We start from the raw sequence: 20,262 nt of genomic DNA on the forward strand, positions 1-20,262 counted from the left end.
CTACACACACTCTGCCAAGCACATACTATACACACTCCTACTATACATACTGTACACTCTGCCAGGCACACACAATCCTACACACACACACAATGCTCTGACCACTACTCTACTTGTGCAGTAGAGATGCGAATATTGCGGATATATCCGCGGTGGGCCAATAAAAATCAACATTGTGATTAATTTTGGGTGGATTGTGCCAACAGAGAGATGCAGGCCAACATTGTCCAGAGTAAGGGAGGGAGGGAGTGATAACCAGAGAAACGCTATACTAGAACAAAAACATCCCTGTCCCAAATTTAATGTGGAGAAACAAATGTGGTTCTGGATCTGAACACGCTAGACCTGTCCTTCACTGTTCATAGAGGACATGGTCAACACAGATATTGTGTTGGGAAGTTTGGTTGGCCACCACATTTTAATATTGTATTTATTAATATTCCTTTATTTTGATAAGTAGTCACATTGAGATAGTCTGCAATACAATTTCTCAATAAAACAGCTGTGCCGCAGACCCCACTAAGACTACATGATCCAACTTTAAAATGCTTTGCAGTTCATCCCAAGTGAATGGAGCCCAATAACTAAAAGCAGCTTTGCTCAGGTTTGAGGAGACACAGGGAGCATCAAGGTCTTGAAATGTGTCGAGCTTAGTTTAAACAAGACTGTACAGTATATCAAGTGTATGGGAGAGGTTGAATGACAGAACATTTGACACATGAGAATGTGGGTCATTGCACATACAGTAGTTTGTCAGTCCATCTGCTATGTAGGCCATGAGTCATTGCCCTATACAGCACAGTGGAACAGTGTGTGTGTGTGTGTGTGTGTGTGTGTGTGTGTGTGTGTGTGTGTGTGTGTGTGTTCTCCTTGTGCCTCACACACTCGCACACACACACACACACACACACACACATACATCTTCATCAAGAGTCTGGCACACCTCAAGGACAATCAGCCGAGAGAGCTTGATGAACATAACATGATATATTGATTTCCTTCACATAACATTGGTGGACAGTGCCTCACATGCAGAGAAGTGTGTTCTGTTAGTGGTTTCCCATGATGCCATTTTTAAGTGAGGGGCAGCTATATGGCACTGGAGATATGTAAGGCCATTTGTTTACTAGTATGGGTCTGGTTGACCCACCCTCTGGTCCCTCTCCCCTGGCATGTGTACCCTGCGGTTGCTCTACACCTGAAACCACACACACCTGTCGCAGCTCAGAGGGTCAACCAGTTGAAATACCATAGCAACTATGCCAACGGTGTCCTTGCGTGCCACATTGCTGACGGCCAACTGACAATGGCTTTGAACCCGCACTCAAAGGAGCTGGCTTGCATTGTCAGCTTTTTCGTTCTCTCATTTGATATGAGAGAACAATGGCCGCCAGAACGTGTGTCATTTATAAATCGGATCATGTATTATTCTTCAGATCCTCTGCTGTAAAAGTGAGAGGCTTTGATCAGTCAATGTGGCGCTATTCATTGTCTCTATGTTTCCTTCCAAGAGGCTGATCTCCCTTCCTCCCTCCGTTGAATGTTGGCCTGCATTTCTCTATTGGCACCACAAGAGGCAGTAGTCGCAGCACACCAAAATCAACCGCCTACTCTCCACTGCACAAGTAGAGTAGCAGTGAAAGCAATGGACTCCCATGTGGGAGATCAGGGTTCAAGGCCCCGATGGGGATGATTTTATGGGACTATACTCCAAACCTCCACATGTTCATCCTACTTTTACCCCTTGCCTTATAGGTCAGATCCTGTCCCAGCCCCAACCCTTATTCAAACCCCAACCCACACTCCTTCCCTTATAGGTCAGATCCTATCCCAACCCCAACCCTTATTCTAACCCCAACCCACACTAGGGATTGGAAGAAGGACACCAAAATCAACCCGCTGATCTCCACTGCACAAGTAGAGTAGTGGTGAAAGCAATGGACTCCCGTGCGGGAGACCATGTTTCAAGGACCCGGTGGGGATGACTTTATGGGACTATACTCCAAACCTCCACAAGTTAATCCTTTCACTCCAACCTTTTTATCCCTTACCTTTGTCCAGAAACAGAAGTTGAACCAATTGTAGCAGAATAGCTAACGTTACAGGAATCATCAGTGTAATTGCTTTAGCCACTGATTAATGTTATGGAAGCTGCTGCTAGTTGTTGTGAGCTCATGAGCCAACTGGCTATCCCGCTCTTATTGTGCTGGATTAGCATTGGAAGCATTGGAACTGATGTGTCCAGGCGACAAGACCCATCTTCATTTATCAGACATTATTTCATGTCATTTCAATTCACAGCTATTTCAGTGGCATGACTAGCTTCCGTCCTACCAGTCCTGAACAGAAACAAGCCAGCCTCGCACATAAGCCAGGCTGGACCTGGCCTGGTTCCGTAGAGTGCTGGTTTCTGTTTCAATGTTGAGCACAGCAGGTACTGTAATTGCACCATACCACTCCACTTCGCTGGGGAATGAGATGTTACCAGCAATGTTGACTTTTTATGGTTCACCACAGTCAAAATAAATGTATCCATGGCCCTTGTGGAGACAAGGTTCGGAATATGAATAAAATCATCTTAAAGACCAGGGGGAAAGGCAAAATAAATGCCGTAGTAACATTTAGGAAAACGTGTTGTGTCATTCGTTGCAGCTTTTATAGCAAAAATGCCATGGTGCCTTGGCCAACTGAACTGATTTGTGTCTTGAGCGTGACAATCTTGAGTGAGGTAATGCAAGATATTTTGCTGCTGTTTTTGGACTCTGTTGGTGACACATTTTTGTCACACTGTTAAATTTGTTGCCTTTCGAAGTTCATTGAAAACATCCTACGTTTGTTAATCATTATAACTGGTGCAATGACATCATTTCATTTGTTGTAATGGAATGTGTGTGGAATGCCTGCACATAAACACAAAACACAGACTGCTTCACTGCTGGCGGAGGTTGTCCATTTGGGGGAGAGAGAAGCGTCTGTACTGGGGAAGTCTTACCCTGTTTGTTCTGGGTGGTGAATAACTGATCATCACGGTATTTTCTAGAAGGACACGTTGCTCTGCTTTATCGCCTGTAAAGCCTGGTATAATTCACCTGTCAAACCAATATCAACATCTCAGAGAAAAGGATGTTTTATTGAGGTGACAGGTTTTATTTTCATTGAAGGATTGCCTGTTGGCTCTCAGTGCAAGGCTCGACTTTCAGAATATCGTGAGAAGGCAAACGACCACTGGGAAGCGGTTTTAATGATGTTTTCATTTCTTCAGACTCAAGTTTGGTGGAAGGCTCATATTTTTGGTCTCTCTGGCCCACAGCGTTGCCTATCCACTATGCCTCATGCTCTTACTTTGATACTTGAGTTGGCTGCAGTTGGGCTTGGCTTCCAAGATTTACTGTGACTTTTAGTAACTTCCACAAGGGATCGGTCCATTTATCTTAAGCCATAATAAACAGATTGTGAGCTAATTCTGGATGGTAGGGGGTCCAGAATCTAGCATTGTTAGACAGTCCCAGACATGCAGGCCGTGGAGTCTCAGTTGGGCTGTCAGCCAGAAAATGTCAGCCAGGAAAGATGACACGGCTTCCCGAACACGAGCATAAGATTTTGGATGAAAAGATAATAGTTGTGTGGACACACATGGTTTGTCTGTGGCCAAGGGTGGTGGAACGGTTATGTGAGGATGCATGTTTTTATTGTTGTTGTTTTTTTAAAATTATATTAACTGCATGGAGAGATAAAGATCATTATACAAAGACCTAGAGCAGATACTGGGCACAAGTGAAGCAATGCACACAGTGCCAATACATTGTTGTTGTTTGTTTAGTTGTTTATGTATTTATTTGTTCAGGAAGAACTCCCTGAGAGCCAATGTTTGCAAAGAAACATGAAGTGTATGAATAGTTGTGTTATATGAGTAGTGTCAAATGAATAACTCCCTTCTCCTGGTCGAATCATATTTGTAGTTCTCTATAGGGGTATCACGTTTCTCAAATCCACAATTTGATTTGATTTGATTAGAGATTTTAAGTTCACTTTTCGATTTTCTTTATTTATTCCTCCGAGCAGGGAGGAAGTTCAGTATATCCTGATCTTTTTGGGACTCGGGAAATGAATTGAACTGATTACAACTAAGTGTCACAAGATGAACAAATTATCGTGAATTATGGGATTTGGGGCATTATTGATTGTACAGTACATCATTCAGAGGGCAAAATTATCGTAAAAATACATCTGGCAATGCCGTTTGTTCCCGATTTCAGTCTCAGCAACGAGGCTACTAGTACACAATACCTTACATAGGATAACGTTCTCTCTTGGTCGTCCTCGGATGAACTCTCCCTTCAGCAGCATTTCCTCCATGCATGCACCAGCACCAAAACGGTCCAATTCCAATGTATAAGCGCCTTGAATACTACAAACTAGCTTGACTATTATTCAAACAAAAACCTATACCTTCCCCAACTAGCCTGGCTCAAATGAAAACATAGCTACCTTATGGGTGATGGTTAAAGAGACCAGCATGACTTCTTGTTTACTTTTTACCCACATCACATGATTTGTTGGGACACAGGCAGGGAGAAAAAAAATAATGTGAGAATTGAATCCAGATCCTACTTTTGATTTCGATAATAAAAATCGAACTCCCATTTCAAACAATTTTCAATTTAAAATCGAAATTGTGACACCCTTAGTTCCCTGACAAAGGAACGGTACAAAACATGAACACCATAGGGCAGCCAGTTCAAACCTGATGACAAACAAGCAAATCAAAGTCATTTCCCTTCCCAAAATACCTAGATTGCACTGCTGGTTGATAGGAAGCAAGCAGAGCATCTTTCCTCTCACTTCTCACATGGAAGTAATGGGGGCATTTATCAGCCTGAGTGACAGGAGGATGATCCTATGGCCATTGTGGTCCACCTGATTGGCTCTTGTTTGCAGTTAGCACCCACCCTTTCCTGCACATCTGCGTGAGAACAGAGATCTGTGTACTGGATCTGCTGGAACTAAATGTTTTCAAATCAAGATAATATTCCCCTATGCATAGCTGGCATGCTTCCCCCCCCCCCTCCCTCCCTACCTCCCTCCTTTCAAACTCTCTTTACTCCACACTCGGTCTCTTTCTGGCTTGCACTCAGTGTCTCTCTTATTTCGTCAACATTGCCTCTTTCCCCATCTGATGCATACAGAGTACACAGGTCCTTAAACCATAAATACGCTACACTGCACTTCATACTGCAGATGATAAGATGGTATACTACTACATTGTTGAAGACAGGTCTATTATGCATTAAAATGCTCCAGAGCCCCCTTAACAGTCAAACCAAATTGTTGGCCTCTCCCTCCACTTACCGTCCTCTTCTTTCTCTGTCTTTGAATTTCATTTAATTACATACTGTCGGAAAATATATCAAATCCTTTAAAGGACTCATTTTGTGAATGACGAGCATGTTCGCCTGGAGTGAACCTCAAAAGCTTGTTGTACTTTGGTGAGTCCTGTAATGACCTGTCTATGACAGACTAAGCCACAGTTGGATGGTCTACTGTATGTGGGCCTCTCAAGAAGTGTCAGGTTTCATAAGAACTCTGAAAAACAGTTTAATGGACAATCGACTGTAGTATATGAGTGTTTTGCCTTTTTCGCTCAGGGGTATCAAAATATCAACATACCATTGAATTAAATCCAGAGATCTTTTCTAGTTGGTATTGCTTAGATGTTCAGGGAATTGTTTGTTATTATAGCAACGTCATACACATACATAACTAAACCCTTCATTGAATCATTGTATTTACTCACCGTTGCTCAACTCCAAACACCTGGATTAATATGGCCCAGAACAAGAAAGGGACTCAGGCTGTGTTAGTGCCTCTGAACGGCATGTATGCCAAGAAACTTGGACAGAACACAGAGCTTTCTCTTCACATGCCGTCAAAACAGTCAACACATCATGTGTGCTTTCAGTGGAGCATTAGCAGGTTGGTGGTTCATTACGTCGATGATGTAGGCCTGGAATTAAGGTCCATTCTCTGCACACTGTGCACTGTGACCAACCAAGGCTTTCATTAACAAATATACTGCATGCAAATGTGTCCTACATCACAGATACTGTAGATAGACAGGTATTAGAAGGATGTGTTTGTCATTACAGTAATAGTGTAGTCATTACAGTAATCTTGGAAAAATAGTTTGTCAATAGTAGATTGTTTTGTTGTTGTTTTGATGTTGTTGGATTGTTTTTTTTACATACAGTATGCTTACTGTAGCAGAGAGTTGAAGCTAAGATGGATCTCAGCAGATTAAAGGGGAAACTGGATCTGGAAATAGCTGGATACATGCCAGGGATATTTTTTTTGGCTCTCTTCATGTGAGACCACACAAACTAACGCTTGCAAAAACAGTCCAGTGCACTATCTGGCAGTGTCAGGTGTTGATTGTGTTAAACCTGGGTTTTGTGCCAAAAGACAGGTTTTCTCATCGCTGCAGGACTGATCTAGCAGGCTGCACACAATAACACACACACTCACACACACACACACACACACATACACACACACGCACACACACACACGCACACACACACACACACACACACTCCCTCCTCCCACATAGGCCCCTAGGGCTTTTGTAAGCAATACCGACAAGAGCGCTTCCCTTATCTGAGAAGCCGCCACAGGAAAATCCCAGGATGTGGCCTCTCCCCCGCTGCTCTGTCCACTCTAGTCACGCTAGTTTTTTAGGGGGTAGGGGCCCCCGAGCCCCCCCCCCGCCTCCTCTTCTTGGCAAGAGCTCACACACTACTTACACAAACACTCACACACACACACACGCACACACATACACAGAATCAGACAGACACAGACCGAGTAAATATAAACACACTTACTCAAAGTCACACATTAACAAACGCACATTAGAGACGCACATTAAAAAGCACACATGCACGATCACACACACACACTCATGCACAGACACACAAACACACACACACACAAACATAGTAATTCAGTTAAATATAGCCTCACATCAGACCACAAACTTCAGACAAAATCCTGACCCAATTAAAAACTCTTACGACCTACGTACAGCCTTTGAAATCACACTCAGATAAACAAAGAGACAGACAAACACATCACACACACACACACACACACACACACATATACACACACACACACACGTGCGCTCTGTCTCTCTCTCTTGCTAAAAAATAATAACTGCATGCAAATCCAAGCCCCAAATCTGGCACACCCCCCTAGGTTTTTTTCTTCTTCTCTCTGCTCCATGATCGCGTGAGGAGGTCGGCCCCTTAGCGGCACTGTGTTTGTTTTCATTCTGCTTTTTCTTTCCCAGTGGTGAATTGTGCATTGTGTTCTTCGGCCAGAGCCCCCCCCCCCCACACACACACACACACACACCGCTTTCCGTTGTTAGCTGCTGCTGTTTATTGCACTGTTATGTGCAGCCTTGCCGTTTGCTCTCAGCTCTCCTGTGCTCCGGCCTGCGTGTCCCAGTGGTTGGAGGCAGGTACCGAGATGGAGGTGGAGATCCTGAGGCTCAGGGTGGGCGGGGGGGTCTCACCATCCCAGCGGACGGGCCACGCTGACGGGCCACGCTGACGGGCAGGGCCGTCTGGGGGTCGAGGGGAGCAGGAGAACGGAGAAAAAAAAACAAAGAAAGTACCTAATGTTCTTCCTTTAAAACAGCAATACTGGCACGGTGGTGGTGATTCACTTAGGCCTGCATCTCGGTTCCTCTCTCTGTCTCTCTCTTTTCTATGTATCTATCTCTCCGTCTCTCTATCTCCCACTTTCTCTATCTCACTCTTTCTTAATCTGTCTCTATTTCCCCCTCTCTCTCTTTCTCTCTCCCTCACCTCTCTCCCTCTCTCTCTCCACCTCTCTTTTTCTCTCTCTCTCTCTCTCCCCTCCCTGTCTCTCTCGCTCCCTCTCTCTCTCTCACTCCCTCTCTCTCTGTCTCTTTCTCTGTCTCTTTCTCTGTGTGTGAAGCTGCTCTGCAGGTCAGAACCTGCTCTGCAACCTACAGTATGATGCACCCCCGCTCCCACATGAGGGGGAAACAAAAGCTCCATTCACCTGCAAGTATTTACTCTCTCTGAGCTCTAGAGATTGGGTGGGCTCAGTGTGTGTGTGTGTGTGTGTGTGTGTGTGTGTGTGTGTGTGTGTGTGTGTGCGTGCGTGCGTGCGTGTGCAGTGTATATAGACCATTTTACTGTTGGTAAACAATTAAGTGTGCGCATGCATTTTGGCAACAAAAGAATGAACCATGGATGCGCAACACTCGTTGCCACCAGGTGCATCAATCAAATGCATCGATTCTATTGACAGGTGTCATTACAGCGATGCGTGCGCAATTTCAAAACAGGATGATGACGTTGCACAGAAAAAGGTATATAGGGTCGTCAATAAGCTTCCTGGTTTACAGTGTTACAAGCTAGTGAGCCCCCTAGTGGAAGAAGTCGGTGCAGCTGAAAGGGGTTGGTCAAACTACAGTATCATTCCAGAGGTACAGTATGGTTCTCTTAAAGCCAGAGACATGAGGTTCATGAGCTCTTTGGAAGGCATTGGCTGATAAATTCTTTGGAAGGCTGATAGTCTTCATGTTTAAGTGCACTATCAACCACGTAGACTGAAGAATGTAAGACCCTGGAACCGCATGCAAAGCACGAGGCATCTGTTAAAATTACACTTAAACAAAAAACCTTCTGGCCAACCAAACTGGAGAGACAGCATCACCACATCACACCACCGTTAGGCATCCCAAGAACAATGCAGCTTGTTCCAGTGGTCAGACCTCCTCCTCTGGGGCAGAAACAGAGAGCCTCGACCCTGCTGATGGAGACAAAACCAGCCAGAAGGCCCCCAAAGCCAAAACAAACAGACATACTGCATGACAGTAGGTGAGCTTGGCAAAGGCCCTCACACCCCTCAGACATGTCAAATGCTGTGCAGTAATAATAAAGTTGACTGGATTCTCCCTGCTGACGCTCTCCCAGGGTGCAGCTACCGCCATTAATAACATCACCCCTAGGATCCCAGCCCACTCCTTGAGAGAGAAACACAGATTTTAGTTTGTTTATTTTTCAGAACACCTTTGCCAGAGCTGAAAGACTAATGCATGCGTTTACCAGTAGCAGGTTGGATTACTGTAACACTCTCCTATCTGGTCTACCAAAGAAAGCTATTAGTCAACTCCAAATGGTAGAAAATTCTGCAGTGTGTGTCCTCACTAAGACCAGAAGGAGGGCTCACATCACACCAGTCTTAGCCATAGATAGACACCTCATACGTCTTTACTGTATGTCTGGATGGTACAGCACATGTTGGATCCTCTCAGTAGCAAACACAACTCTGATTCCCTGAGGGCTTGGTTTACAGCAGTTTACTGTAATTACCTTGGAGTTCAGTTTTCATCGTGGACAATTATTCATTTTTGGTGATGCGTTCTGCTTTGAATACGTAAATTCTTGGCATGATCATGCTTTTCCACAGGCAAAACGCAATGAAATCACACTCTGTTTAATCTTTCTCCAATATTACTCTGCGTTTGAAGTGTATTACAAATATGCATTATTCATAATGCTAAGGGAGCAGCTGGTGTCCATCTGGTTCTCACAACACCCAAAACATCATTTTCTTAATGCAAAATAATGAAAAACATAGAGTTACAGTCTAAACAAGTATAGAAATAGTTAGAATTGGAGTGTTAGAATCTGATCTGTTTGTGTGTGCGTGCGTGCATGTTTCAACAGATGTGTGCAAATGGCCACCAACATTACATTATGTCATTTAGAGGAAGGGGGAAAAGTAGACTTTTCTGTATTCATCATGATTGATGGCATTTCCTCACAGCACCCTGATTCTCATTTAACCAGTGGCAAAGCTTCAAACCGGCACAGCGACAGCAGAGCGCTCTCTGGTGACGTCATCCATGCCAGTTGTTTCCACTCAGACCAATCCCAGTCCGTTTAGACCTCGTAGAAAGGAAGGAATAAGGAAGGGAGGAGGAATAACAGAGAGGGATTATTCTCTCCTGTGGAATCACATCAACACTAGTCTTAGTCCTCCCCTGTGCCTCAGAGAGAGAGAGAGAGAGAGAGAGAGAAAAGGAGAGAGGGGTAGAGTGGAAGAGAATGAGGAGGAGGGTGGGGATGGGGGGATTGTGGAGTTGGTCAATAGGGAGAGTTTGAGTGGAGAGGACAGGTCAGTGAAGGACGTATCAGACAGTAATGGGAAAAAACAAGCGGGTGACCGAAGAGTGATGGATGATTGACAGATGTGAGAGGGGAGGGAGGGAGTGCAGAAGGGGGTGTCAGCAGAGCAGATGAGAGGAGTGAGTGGAGGCTGGAGGAGTGAAGGTTGGGTGAAGGGCAGAATGGGTGGCGGTGGCCAGAATGTAAAAGAAAGGAATGAAGGATGCTTTGAAGTGAGGAGGAGAAGTTGAGAAGGAGCTGGTATTTTGTTAAAAGCTCCCAAAACGAGTCCAACTGAAAAAAGCGAAGCCTGGCTGAGGATTCAGTCAAGTGTATAAACTCAGAGTGAAAGTGGAACCATCCAAAACCCTGACGCTTTATTCTTGCGTGTGCTGATGGGAACTTGTTTTTGCTCTGTCTCCCCTCCTTCCTCCCTACCTCTCCCTGTCCACTCCCTTCTCCTCTTTGCAGCAACCATGAACAAGAACAGTGTCACGTTCCCGGGTGGGAATGGCCTGAGCATGGTTGGGAATGGGATGGACCCCAAGATCATCTCAGAAGGAGACATGTTGCTCCAGGTACCAGAGAATAACACAATCCACTTCAGGACAAAGCAAAGCCTGGAAGAATAATACAGTTTTACAGAACACAGTTGTGATGCATCATAACTTGTCATAGGTGTATAATAACCCTTCATGATGTCATTATGCTAGCTTTCACTCTTTTGTCTGTTTACTCAAATTGCTGATAGGACAAAAGTAAAGATTGTAATAGTGAAACATGATTATAAGTATGTCATATTTGCCTATGATGGGTTATAATACACAATAATGTAATATTAATGTTGGCTCTTGAGAGAAAGATCAAGACTCAAAGACAGATGGATTTACAGACTTGAGATGACGCCTGTGTAAATAGAGTCAGGTGTTGTTGGTTTGTCGGTTAATCCAGTTGTTCCCAGACCATCATTCAGGAGGTTGTGACAGGTGAAACAATTTGTCCTGTCGTTATTTGTCCACAACTGGTCACGGTTTACTTCACTAAACAAAATGTACACTCTACCTTGTGCTCGGCACAGTGTTACCTCACCCTCACACGTCAGGTATATTTTCATGCCGAGCGCTGACTGGTTTTGGTTTCTTGTCTCACGACTGAGCTTGTTGTGATCACCAGCGTGCAGGAGACCTGCCGAGGTAGAGCCCAATCTGGCAACCTGGGCGAGTAGTACACAGGCTGCCAAAACTACCAATTGAACAAAATGTGCTCCTGCCTGCAGTGCTGTCATTGACGTGTTTGTTTATGTTGCTCACAGCTCAAGTGCTTGTGTGTTTATGTGGTCATGATTTCACTGTGTTGTATTTCCAGGCTCTGAATGGCTTTGTGCTGGTGGTATCTGCAGAGGGGTATGTGTTTTATTCCTCCCCCACCATCCAAGAATACCTTGGCTTCCATCAGGTGAGACACACACCCTCATTCATCACAACTCAACACAGTAGTGTTATCAAATACCAGATCAATCACTCAACACCCCCACCCCCCTTTCAACTTTCACCACTAACGGTCTTTACATAGTATAAGCCCAACTGAAAAGGGACAATTATTTTGATTCACCAATATTGATGTGGAGCTCCACATGCAGAGCACTTGAAATGAGGAAATGGATTTCCATGGAGAAGCATGGCAGTTTAGGCATTAAATGGATGTAGCAGGCTTTTGTTGAATTCATGCCTGAGATGACCCAGCCCCTCTGAGAGGCAAGAAAGAGACAGAGAGAGAGAGAGAGAGAGAGAGAGTGAGAAAAAGAGAGCCAAGGGCAACATTTGTTGTTAATCAGCAGGAACAATGCCCTATCTTTGCTGGAGAGCACAGCCCAGTGCATAACTCGGCACACATCCACATTTTATCCCCAATTATCCTCAAAGCTCCTCACCCACCTGTTACCTAACCCAAATAGTCAATTGTTGCAGGAGAGATCCTGTAGCAAAATATGGAGCTAAGCTTCTTCTAGCTCACAGTATTAATTATACATAGACTGCCTCTTAATTGTAACTGTCTTCCCCCCAGACTAAGGGAGTTTCCATCGTTGTACAGTACTAGTCCACCATCTACCGTGGTACATCTATCGTGGAACATGTGTTTTCTATCATTCATGCTCTTGGTCATTATCTGTATTTCATACTGTTGCAAGTCTTTGATCTGCTGTCACTGAACTGTGTTGTACCAGAAACTCATAACATCAGACAAGATTTTGAAACAAGAGTGAGGAAACATAATATATGTCCGACCTGACTGGCTGGCTGTAACCAAGTCGCTTGGAATGACTTCCTGTTCCTGTTACAATCACTCTCAAAATGGCTGCCTTTAAAGTCATCAAACGTGGTTCAAGGTTGCTCATCCAACCAGGCTAGACAGGACTTCTTTTGGGTACTGATAGGTGATGAGACAGAGATTTGTCCCGCCTCCCTGCTATGCAGCCTATTAGATGCATCTGCCTCTGATAGCTGTCATCGTCCATCAAAGGTTCAACTGGACTCTCGTCAACCAATCCCCGACTGGCTTGGAGATTGAGTGGTTGTGCGTGGACGTTGGCGGCTTTTTAATCGTCAACGTCTACAAGCCTACACCCTCGCGAATCACACCAGTGCATCTCCCAGTCTTCCTTCCCTCACCCCTGCCTCTATACTGGCGACTTAAATTGCCAGCGCGAGGACTGGGGGTACAGCACCAACACATCCGACGGAGAAAACCTGGCTGCTTGGGCAGCTAACAACAGCCTTGCCCTGTTGTACGATCCAAAGGGCGCAGCCAGCTTTGTCTCAGGTCGCTGTAAAACTGGGACGAATACTGACTTGGCATTCGCGAGCGTCAGCGTTGATAACTGGCTCCCTGATAGACGTGTGCTAGGAAAGTTCCCGAGGTCCCAACATCGACCATCGCTGATTACCATGCCTTTGGTATGAGCGAGCCGGTGAAGCGATGGAACTTCTGAAAGGACAACTGGAAACGCTACTGCCTCCTTACCCATAGATCCACGAGGTGCCTCCCACCACCTAACACCTACAACGTGGACGAGGCGTACCGGGAACTCTGCGGCATACTGGTGAAAGCGGCCAAAAATCCATCCCACGCGGACGTCGCAATAGTTACAAACCATGTTGGGATGCGGAGTGTGAGAGTCTCTACTGTGCCTTCCTCCGCCCCCCCCCCTACCCCCCCCCTGGAGCTGAGTCAGACAGACTTGCCTCAGCCTTGATGTCTAGACTCAGCCGAAGGAGACAAGAGTGCTGGGAAGAGGCCATTAACTCCTTCAACTTCTCACACTCCAGCCGCAAGGCATGGATCATCCTTAACAATCTCACTGGTAGGTCTAGACACTCCCCCCGTCACTGCCCCATCTCTGCAAACAATATTGCATCACAATTTGTGAAAAGTGGGACAAACGAGGGCAAAGACCGCAAATCGTCACATCTTGTGGCAAAAGAAGTGTCTGACCTCTGGAAGGCCACAACTCCCAGCGGCGGTAACATCTCCGGTGAATTCACACCGGAGGGGTTCGCTGCTGCCCTCCAGCATGTAAAGCCAGGGAAAACTCCGGGGCCTGATTCTATCTGCCCGGACCTTATACTCCATGCTGCGCTGCCTTGAAGTCCTGGTTAAGAGCATTCCTCTCTTCCTGCTTACGCCAACTCAAGATCCCCAAAATCTGGAGAAGTGCCCTAGTTGTCGCGATCCCTAAGCCGAACAAGCTGAAGGGGACCCCAAGAGTTACTGCCCCATCTCTCTGTTATGTATCCCCTTCAAGATCCTCGAGTGTCTCATCTATGCCTGTGTCGAACCAATCATCGACCCGCTGCTCCCACAGGAGCAGGCCAGGTTCCGATGCGGGAGATCAACCGTAGACCAAGTAACTGTGATGACTCAAGACATCGAGGACATTTTTTCGTCTAAAAAGAAGGCTGGAGCCATCTTTATAGACCTGACGGCTGTCTACGACACCGTATGGCACTGCAGCCTCACCTGCAAGCTGCTCCGCCTGCTGCCGGACAGGCACATGGTCAGCATGATCATGGAGCTTGTCCAAAACCGCAGCTTCACCCTCACCACCGGTAGCAGACAGCGAAGCAGGTTGCGATGCATTAAGAACGGTGTCCCCCAGGGATCTGTCCTGGCCCCCCTCCTTTATAACATCTACACCTACGACCTGCCGACCACAGTCTCCAAGAAGTATGCTTATGCAGTCGACCTTGCGCTGGTGTACTCAGCTGGAGACTGGCAGGCCATGGAGGAGACACTCAGTCAGGACATGCAGACACTAGCGGCATATCTCTGGACATAGAATATATTCATTGTCTACTCTAATTCACTCTAATGTCTACTCTAATGCCGCTGCAGAAAGGACTAGCCTTTACATGGTAAGCGCCCCAGCCCATTGGGCACCCCGGTTCAGCTGTGATGAGGTTGGCTGACTGTATAGTCCCGTGTTTTTCCCCCACAGTCAGACGTGATCCACCAGAGTGTGTTCGAGCTCATTCACACAGACGACCGCTCCATGTTCAGAAGGCAGCTCCACTTCGCCCTGAACCCCAAACCCTTCAGCACTGAGCAGGGAGGAGATGGTGAGTAATCTGAGAGAAGCTGTGGTGTCAAAAACGGTCAAGTTGAGTCAATAATTGAGTGAAATTGTCAATAACATGCCGAATATATGCATGCAATTTCTGCAATCACTCCCAAACCATCCAATGTTGAATCCGGGGTTCATGTTATTGGTGAAAAGCTCCTGGCTCAGGAACCTTTTCTCCTCTCTTTCTCCTGTCCAGGTATGCAAAGCAGCAGTGACATCACCAGGAACATTGTGAGCTACAACCCAGAGCAGCTCCCCCCTGAGAACTCCTCCTTCCTGGAGAGAAGCTTCGTCTGTCGCTTCCGCTGCCTCCTGGACAACTCCTCTGGCTTCCTGGTAGGTCGTGGTGACCCTTTCTACCAGTGTCTCTTTCTCGGTCGGTTTAGTGGCAACATCACTTCCTGAATCTCACTCTTTCCGCCGTCCGTACCTCTCCTTCATTTAACAACTCTCACACTCTTTCCCAAGGCCCTGAACTTCCAGGGGAGGCTGAAATACCTTCACGGGCTGAGCATTATGGGAGAAGATGGGACACGAACCCAGTCCCAGCTGGCTCTGTTCACCATTGCCACACCTGTGCAGACCCCCTCCATCCTGGAGATCAGGAGCAAGACACTTATCTTCCAGACCAAGCATAAGCTGGACTTCACCCCCACAGGTGTTGACACCAGGTGATCCTCAAAAGTCCTCAAACTTAGGTTTCCTTCGAGCTACAACAATTAGTGCACTAATATTGCAACTTTAGTTTGATACACCATCAAAATCAAGGAATTTATGGCCCATGGAATTGAAAGCATTTATGTGTCTCTATTTCTCTTTTTTTCAGAGTTCCACATATTAAGATGTTTCCAACAATAACACATTTCTTTTTCTATGATCTCTCTGCAGGGGGAAAATTATTCTGGGCTATACAGAGATTGAATTGTGTATGCGTGGCTCTGGCTATCAGTTCATCCATGCAGCAGATATGATGTACTGCGCTGACCTACACCTCAAAAGTATGTCAGACTACTCTCCTTAACTTTGAACATTCACTTTTTAATCAATAGCTTCTGTCTGTCTGTTGGTGAAATTCCAAATGGGCTGAGTTGAAATGTCGGATTCTTACATGTCCTTTCTTGTTAACAGTGATTAAGACAGGAGAGACTGGCCTCACAGTGTTCAGACTGCTGACAAAGTCTGGGGCTTGGGTGTGGGTCCAGGCCAACGCCAAGCTGATCTACAAAGGAGGGAGACCTGACTTCATCATCGTACGGCAGAGAGCTCTCGTGTGAGTATCCGTCTCTGAACTTCCAATAACCACATCATTTAGTGACATCTCTTTTTCATATATATCACTGTCCTCTCATATTTAATCTTTACAATCTGTCTCTCAGTAATGCAGAGGGGGAGGAGCATCTTCGCCAGAGGAAGATGCATCTCCCATTCAACTTTGCCACCGGGGAGGCCCTCCTGTACGACACAGTCCCCACGTTGGATGCTAATGACTTCCAGTCCAATGGCATGACCCCCAGAATCCCCAAAATGGTGGACCCTAAAGAGGTGGACCCGCAGTCACTGCTGGGCTGCCTGCTCAAGCAGGACGAGTCTATCTATGCCCAGCCGGCAGAGGTCCAGCTTCCTGTGGACCTGGCCTTCATGGACAGCCGAGCCCTGGTCAATGTGCCCAGCAACCACTGGCAAGTCCTGGGATCGACGGCCGACGGCCCTTCGGGGGTGAAGCAGGAGGAGAAAGCAGGGGATGACTCAGTGGAGGCTATGATCGATGCCCTGGAGAAGATGGCACAGGCCAGCGACCTGTGCACAGCATTGCAGGAACTGGATGTAGACTCAGGTGAGATGAAGGACTGGGAGAACGCCCTCCTGAGGTTGAGCCAGGGCGGTTTGAATGGGGACTCCACGTTGCACCTGAACGACATCCTCACCAATGACATCTTCTTGTACGTGGAGGACGCCTTGTTCAAGGAGAGCGGGATCAGTGTTAGCCAACCGAGCTGTCAAGGGACAATGAACAATAATAATTGGGGGGAACTGTTCACTAATGCGCCAAGCCGAGACGCACGGCCATGTAAGAACCATCTACTGCAGAACCACGATTTCAACAATGCTCAAAGCCCCCCATTGAACAGTCTACATGCCCAGAGTCCAAACAGTGGACCGGTGGGCATGGTGGGGCAAGAGCCTAACCAATTATTCAGTGGCACCCAAAGACTGTCCCACTTTGGTCCCCAGATCCAGGAACTGGACCTGAACATCCCCACCCTCCAGCAAATGCAGCTTAATGACATTTTCACCCCATCAGTGGAACTCCCACAACTTAATCTCCCAGCTACCTCAGGCCAGAATGATTCGGTCACATTTGTCCCCCGCAGTTCGGGATCTTGTGTCCAGCCACCAGTCAGCCACATGGCATGTCCTCAGGGTATGGCTGGCCAACACGTATGTTGTAACACGTCGCACAAGCATGGCCCTCCCAATGGAATGCAGGCCCAAATGATAGTGAACAGGCAACCGCAGAACTCTGTTGGGCAATCCAGCAGCCATGTAGCACACAGTTTGCCGTCCTTGATCCCTTGCAATGGCTTCGCCTCGCCCCATATTGAACCTAGTGACCTTAACGTTCCCGGTGCCTTCCCAATGGCCTGCATGCAAGGAAGTGACCCATTTCAGAGAACACAGACAAACCACAGAGGCCAGCATTGGCCGCAGAGTCAGCACCAGAAGCTGCCTCCCAATGGCATCCTACATAATGGAAACAAACTCCCACCTGGCTGCCACAGTCAGCCTCCAGACACCCAAAAAGTCCTCACTGCAGGCCTCTGGCCACAGAACATTAACGGACTGTACCACACTCAGCAAGGGGGAGTGACTAGGGACCAGTCTGCTCTGTCCAGCAGCTGCATGTTTGAGAGCTGCTCACCATCCCTCCCCAACGACAGCCATGTGGATGGCACTGGGCAGGTTTCCCTTCTGTCTCTATGCCAGCAAAGGATTGACACCCCCCAGGATCAGAGTCCTTCCGCAGGGTCCTGCTACTTCCAGTGGGGGCACAGCGACCCGGTGGTGGGCACATCGGCCATCCCCCAGGACAATGTCAGTATCAGTCCGATGTCGCAACCTCTGATGCCCAATATGTCCTCACCAGAGGACCTCCTGGCTATGCAGCAGTACCAGACGTGCCAAGGACAGACACAGGTAAGGTACCATAGCCACATCAACCCAGCATTTTCAGATGTATGACTTTGGCTTTTATATTTCACTGAATGGAAAAAGCAGGGTATAATGTTCTTGAATAAGACAACATTATTAACAATTTCTTCAGCTGATGGTACAATTGTTTTTCCACTAGATCCCAAGCCACCCTGCAGACAGCAATGGATTGTTCTCCGTACCTCCAGCCATAGATGGAAACAAGTACTTTACTGACCAAAACCAAACTCACTGCTGTAACTTCTAAAGATGTATCCCAATCGACCTGAAAGAGAGCCGCAGAGGACAGAGAGAGAAGGAACAGAATTCCTTTGAACTGTATATCAGCATTCGGAAGGGAATTTATGGACTATGATTTTTTTTGGAGACACGTCTGTTGTGGCTAATCATTGTTGCCTTATTTTTTTCATGTTTGTCTTTTGTTACAGTGTAAAACCTGTACCTTCATCAACTTGTCTCTGAGACAGATGATGATGAGTATGAAGTATGGATCCTCTAGTGTATGTAGCCAATGGTTAAACATCAGATTTAGGTCATCTCAAATTCCCAAAGTCAAAAAAACATTATTTTTTTTGTTTTGTTTTTTACATTTGCCTTTTTGTGTCAGAAATCTGGGAAAAGACAAAAATAAGTATTTATATAACATTTGATAAGATAACATACACGCTAAAGTTGTGTATGCAATGTACAAATTTAATCTACAGTTTATCATTATATGAATATATATAATGTAAAACTATATTTGCATTTTGCAACTCCTTATATGTATATCTATATTAGCATAATACTGTGTGTGTGTATGTGTGCGTTTGTGTGTGTGTGTACACACAACGACGATGTTCAAAAATATATTAATAGGAAAAAACTTTCTACTGATTTCAACAAATGGTCTGCATTGCAGAGTGACTTACCATGCGTGTGCTTTGATATGTTACACCTTGTAATGCTAATTACCCAACCGTCATTACAATCTGTCCATATTTTGAGATGTAGTATATTGATGCTGAAGCATCCATAGTATTCCTCCTGTTTCATTATTCTTTGATGACTTTGCATTTTCTAAACATGTATTTTGGTTTATTCTAACATCAGAGCCAAATGCCCACTTGTTATACATTGCTATGTTCAACTGCTTGTGCTTTTATTCAGAAATAAAACGGTTGAGAGCACAGGTCTTATATTTACACTACAGGAGACTCAGGCAACCAAAGTCCGACAATTGTGAAACTCACAACCAAAGTCCAAAGATTGTGAAACTCTCAAAATGCCAAATGACTCAGCATAATTGACTGGATGGCGGTAACTTTGAGGTACCTGTTGTTTTCTGAGTTTTTGACTCCATGGCAGTTCCCTGGACGCCTCCTGTCATCACCCTCTGATTCTCTGCCTTGTTTCCCTCAGAGAGAATCTGAGGCTGAATCAATATTTGCCACTTTACCCATGACCGAGTTCTGCATTGTGCTTGTTTGAAAGGATTGGACAGGTAAAGCAACATGGTTTGAGGGGCTCGTCATTTCCTCATCATTGTCAGTATTTTCAGATTATTGAGACAGAGTACATCTAATATGGCTGAAAACATTTACGTTGGTGAATTAAATCAAGCAATTTGAAACGAGATTGTACCTCTATTGTGCCTTATGAGTGCTTGCTCTGAGCAGGACTATATGATGTACCACGTGCCAAGTTTCCAGAAGGCTCTTTTTTTCTCTCATCGATGCTGGCAAAGAATAAAAAGACGTTCTTATCTGCCCTTTCCTAAGTTATGGTTTTTTTCTCACATTATATGAATATACCTGTACATTTTTCTGCTTCTTTGTTATTGTCATGTTTTGTTATTGTATGGTCTTAAATGTTACTGTACATACTGTATACTACTCTTTGTAAACCATTTTTATCCACATAATTATATATTATTAAATATAGTGCACTTGTATTTAGCAGCATATAGTGTATGCCATTTCTTGTTGATATTTTTCTCAATTGTTCTTTTTCACATTAAAATATATGTTCAATGAGTGTCACATGTCCCTCTTCACTTGCTCTAAATAAATTTAAAAAAGTCCAGATACGTATCACAACTGCAATACCTGTACAGGCCACATGGGGGCTTAAAGGACTATTCTGCAGTTTTCAGATATTTTCCACAATGTAAACAATGCATTTGACAAAGAAAGACATTCAATCCTGGACTAGTGCATCCTCCATCCCCTCGCCCGTGCTGCA

General features: G+C 45.6%; 1 protein-coding gene across 1 annotated transcript in view; it reads left to right on the forward strand.

The window, feature by feature from the left end:
- The window catches only part of LOC311313187 (aryl hydrocarbon receptor-like), a 28,588-nt gene extending 8,561 nt beyond the window's left edge, over positions 1-20,027 (forward strand). Inside the window, exons 3-11 of the mRNA XM_084443266.1 lie at positions 10,680-10,786; positions 11,574-11,663; positions 14,704-14,824; positions 15,026-15,165; positions 15,298-15,500; positions 15,718-15,827; positions 15,958-16,099; positions 16,206-18,024; positions 18,179-20,027. Of these exons, the coding sequence (XP_084299392.1) occupies positions 10,680-10,786; positions 11,574-11,663; positions 14,704-14,824; positions 15,026-15,165; positions 15,298-15,500; positions 15,718-15,827; positions 15,958-16,099; positions 16,206-18,024; positions 18,179-18,286 (2,840 nt within the window). The 3' untranslated portion in view covers positions 18,287-20,027. The remainder of the gene's footprint in view (positions 1-10,679; positions 10,787-11,573; positions 11,664-14,703; positions 14,825-15,025; positions 15,166-15,297; positions 15,501-15,717; positions 15,828-15,957; positions 16,100-16,205; positions 18,025-18,178) is intronic.
- The last annotated feature ends 235 nt before the right edge of the window (positions 20,028-20,262 follow it).

The sequence above is a fragment of the Borostomias antarcticus genome (assembly GCF_949987555.1).
Source record: "Borostomias antarcticus genome assembly, chromosome: 9".
Taxonomy (NCBI): Eukaryota; Metazoa; Chordata; class Actinopteri; order Stomiiformes; family Stomiidae; genus Borostomias; species Borostomias antarcticus.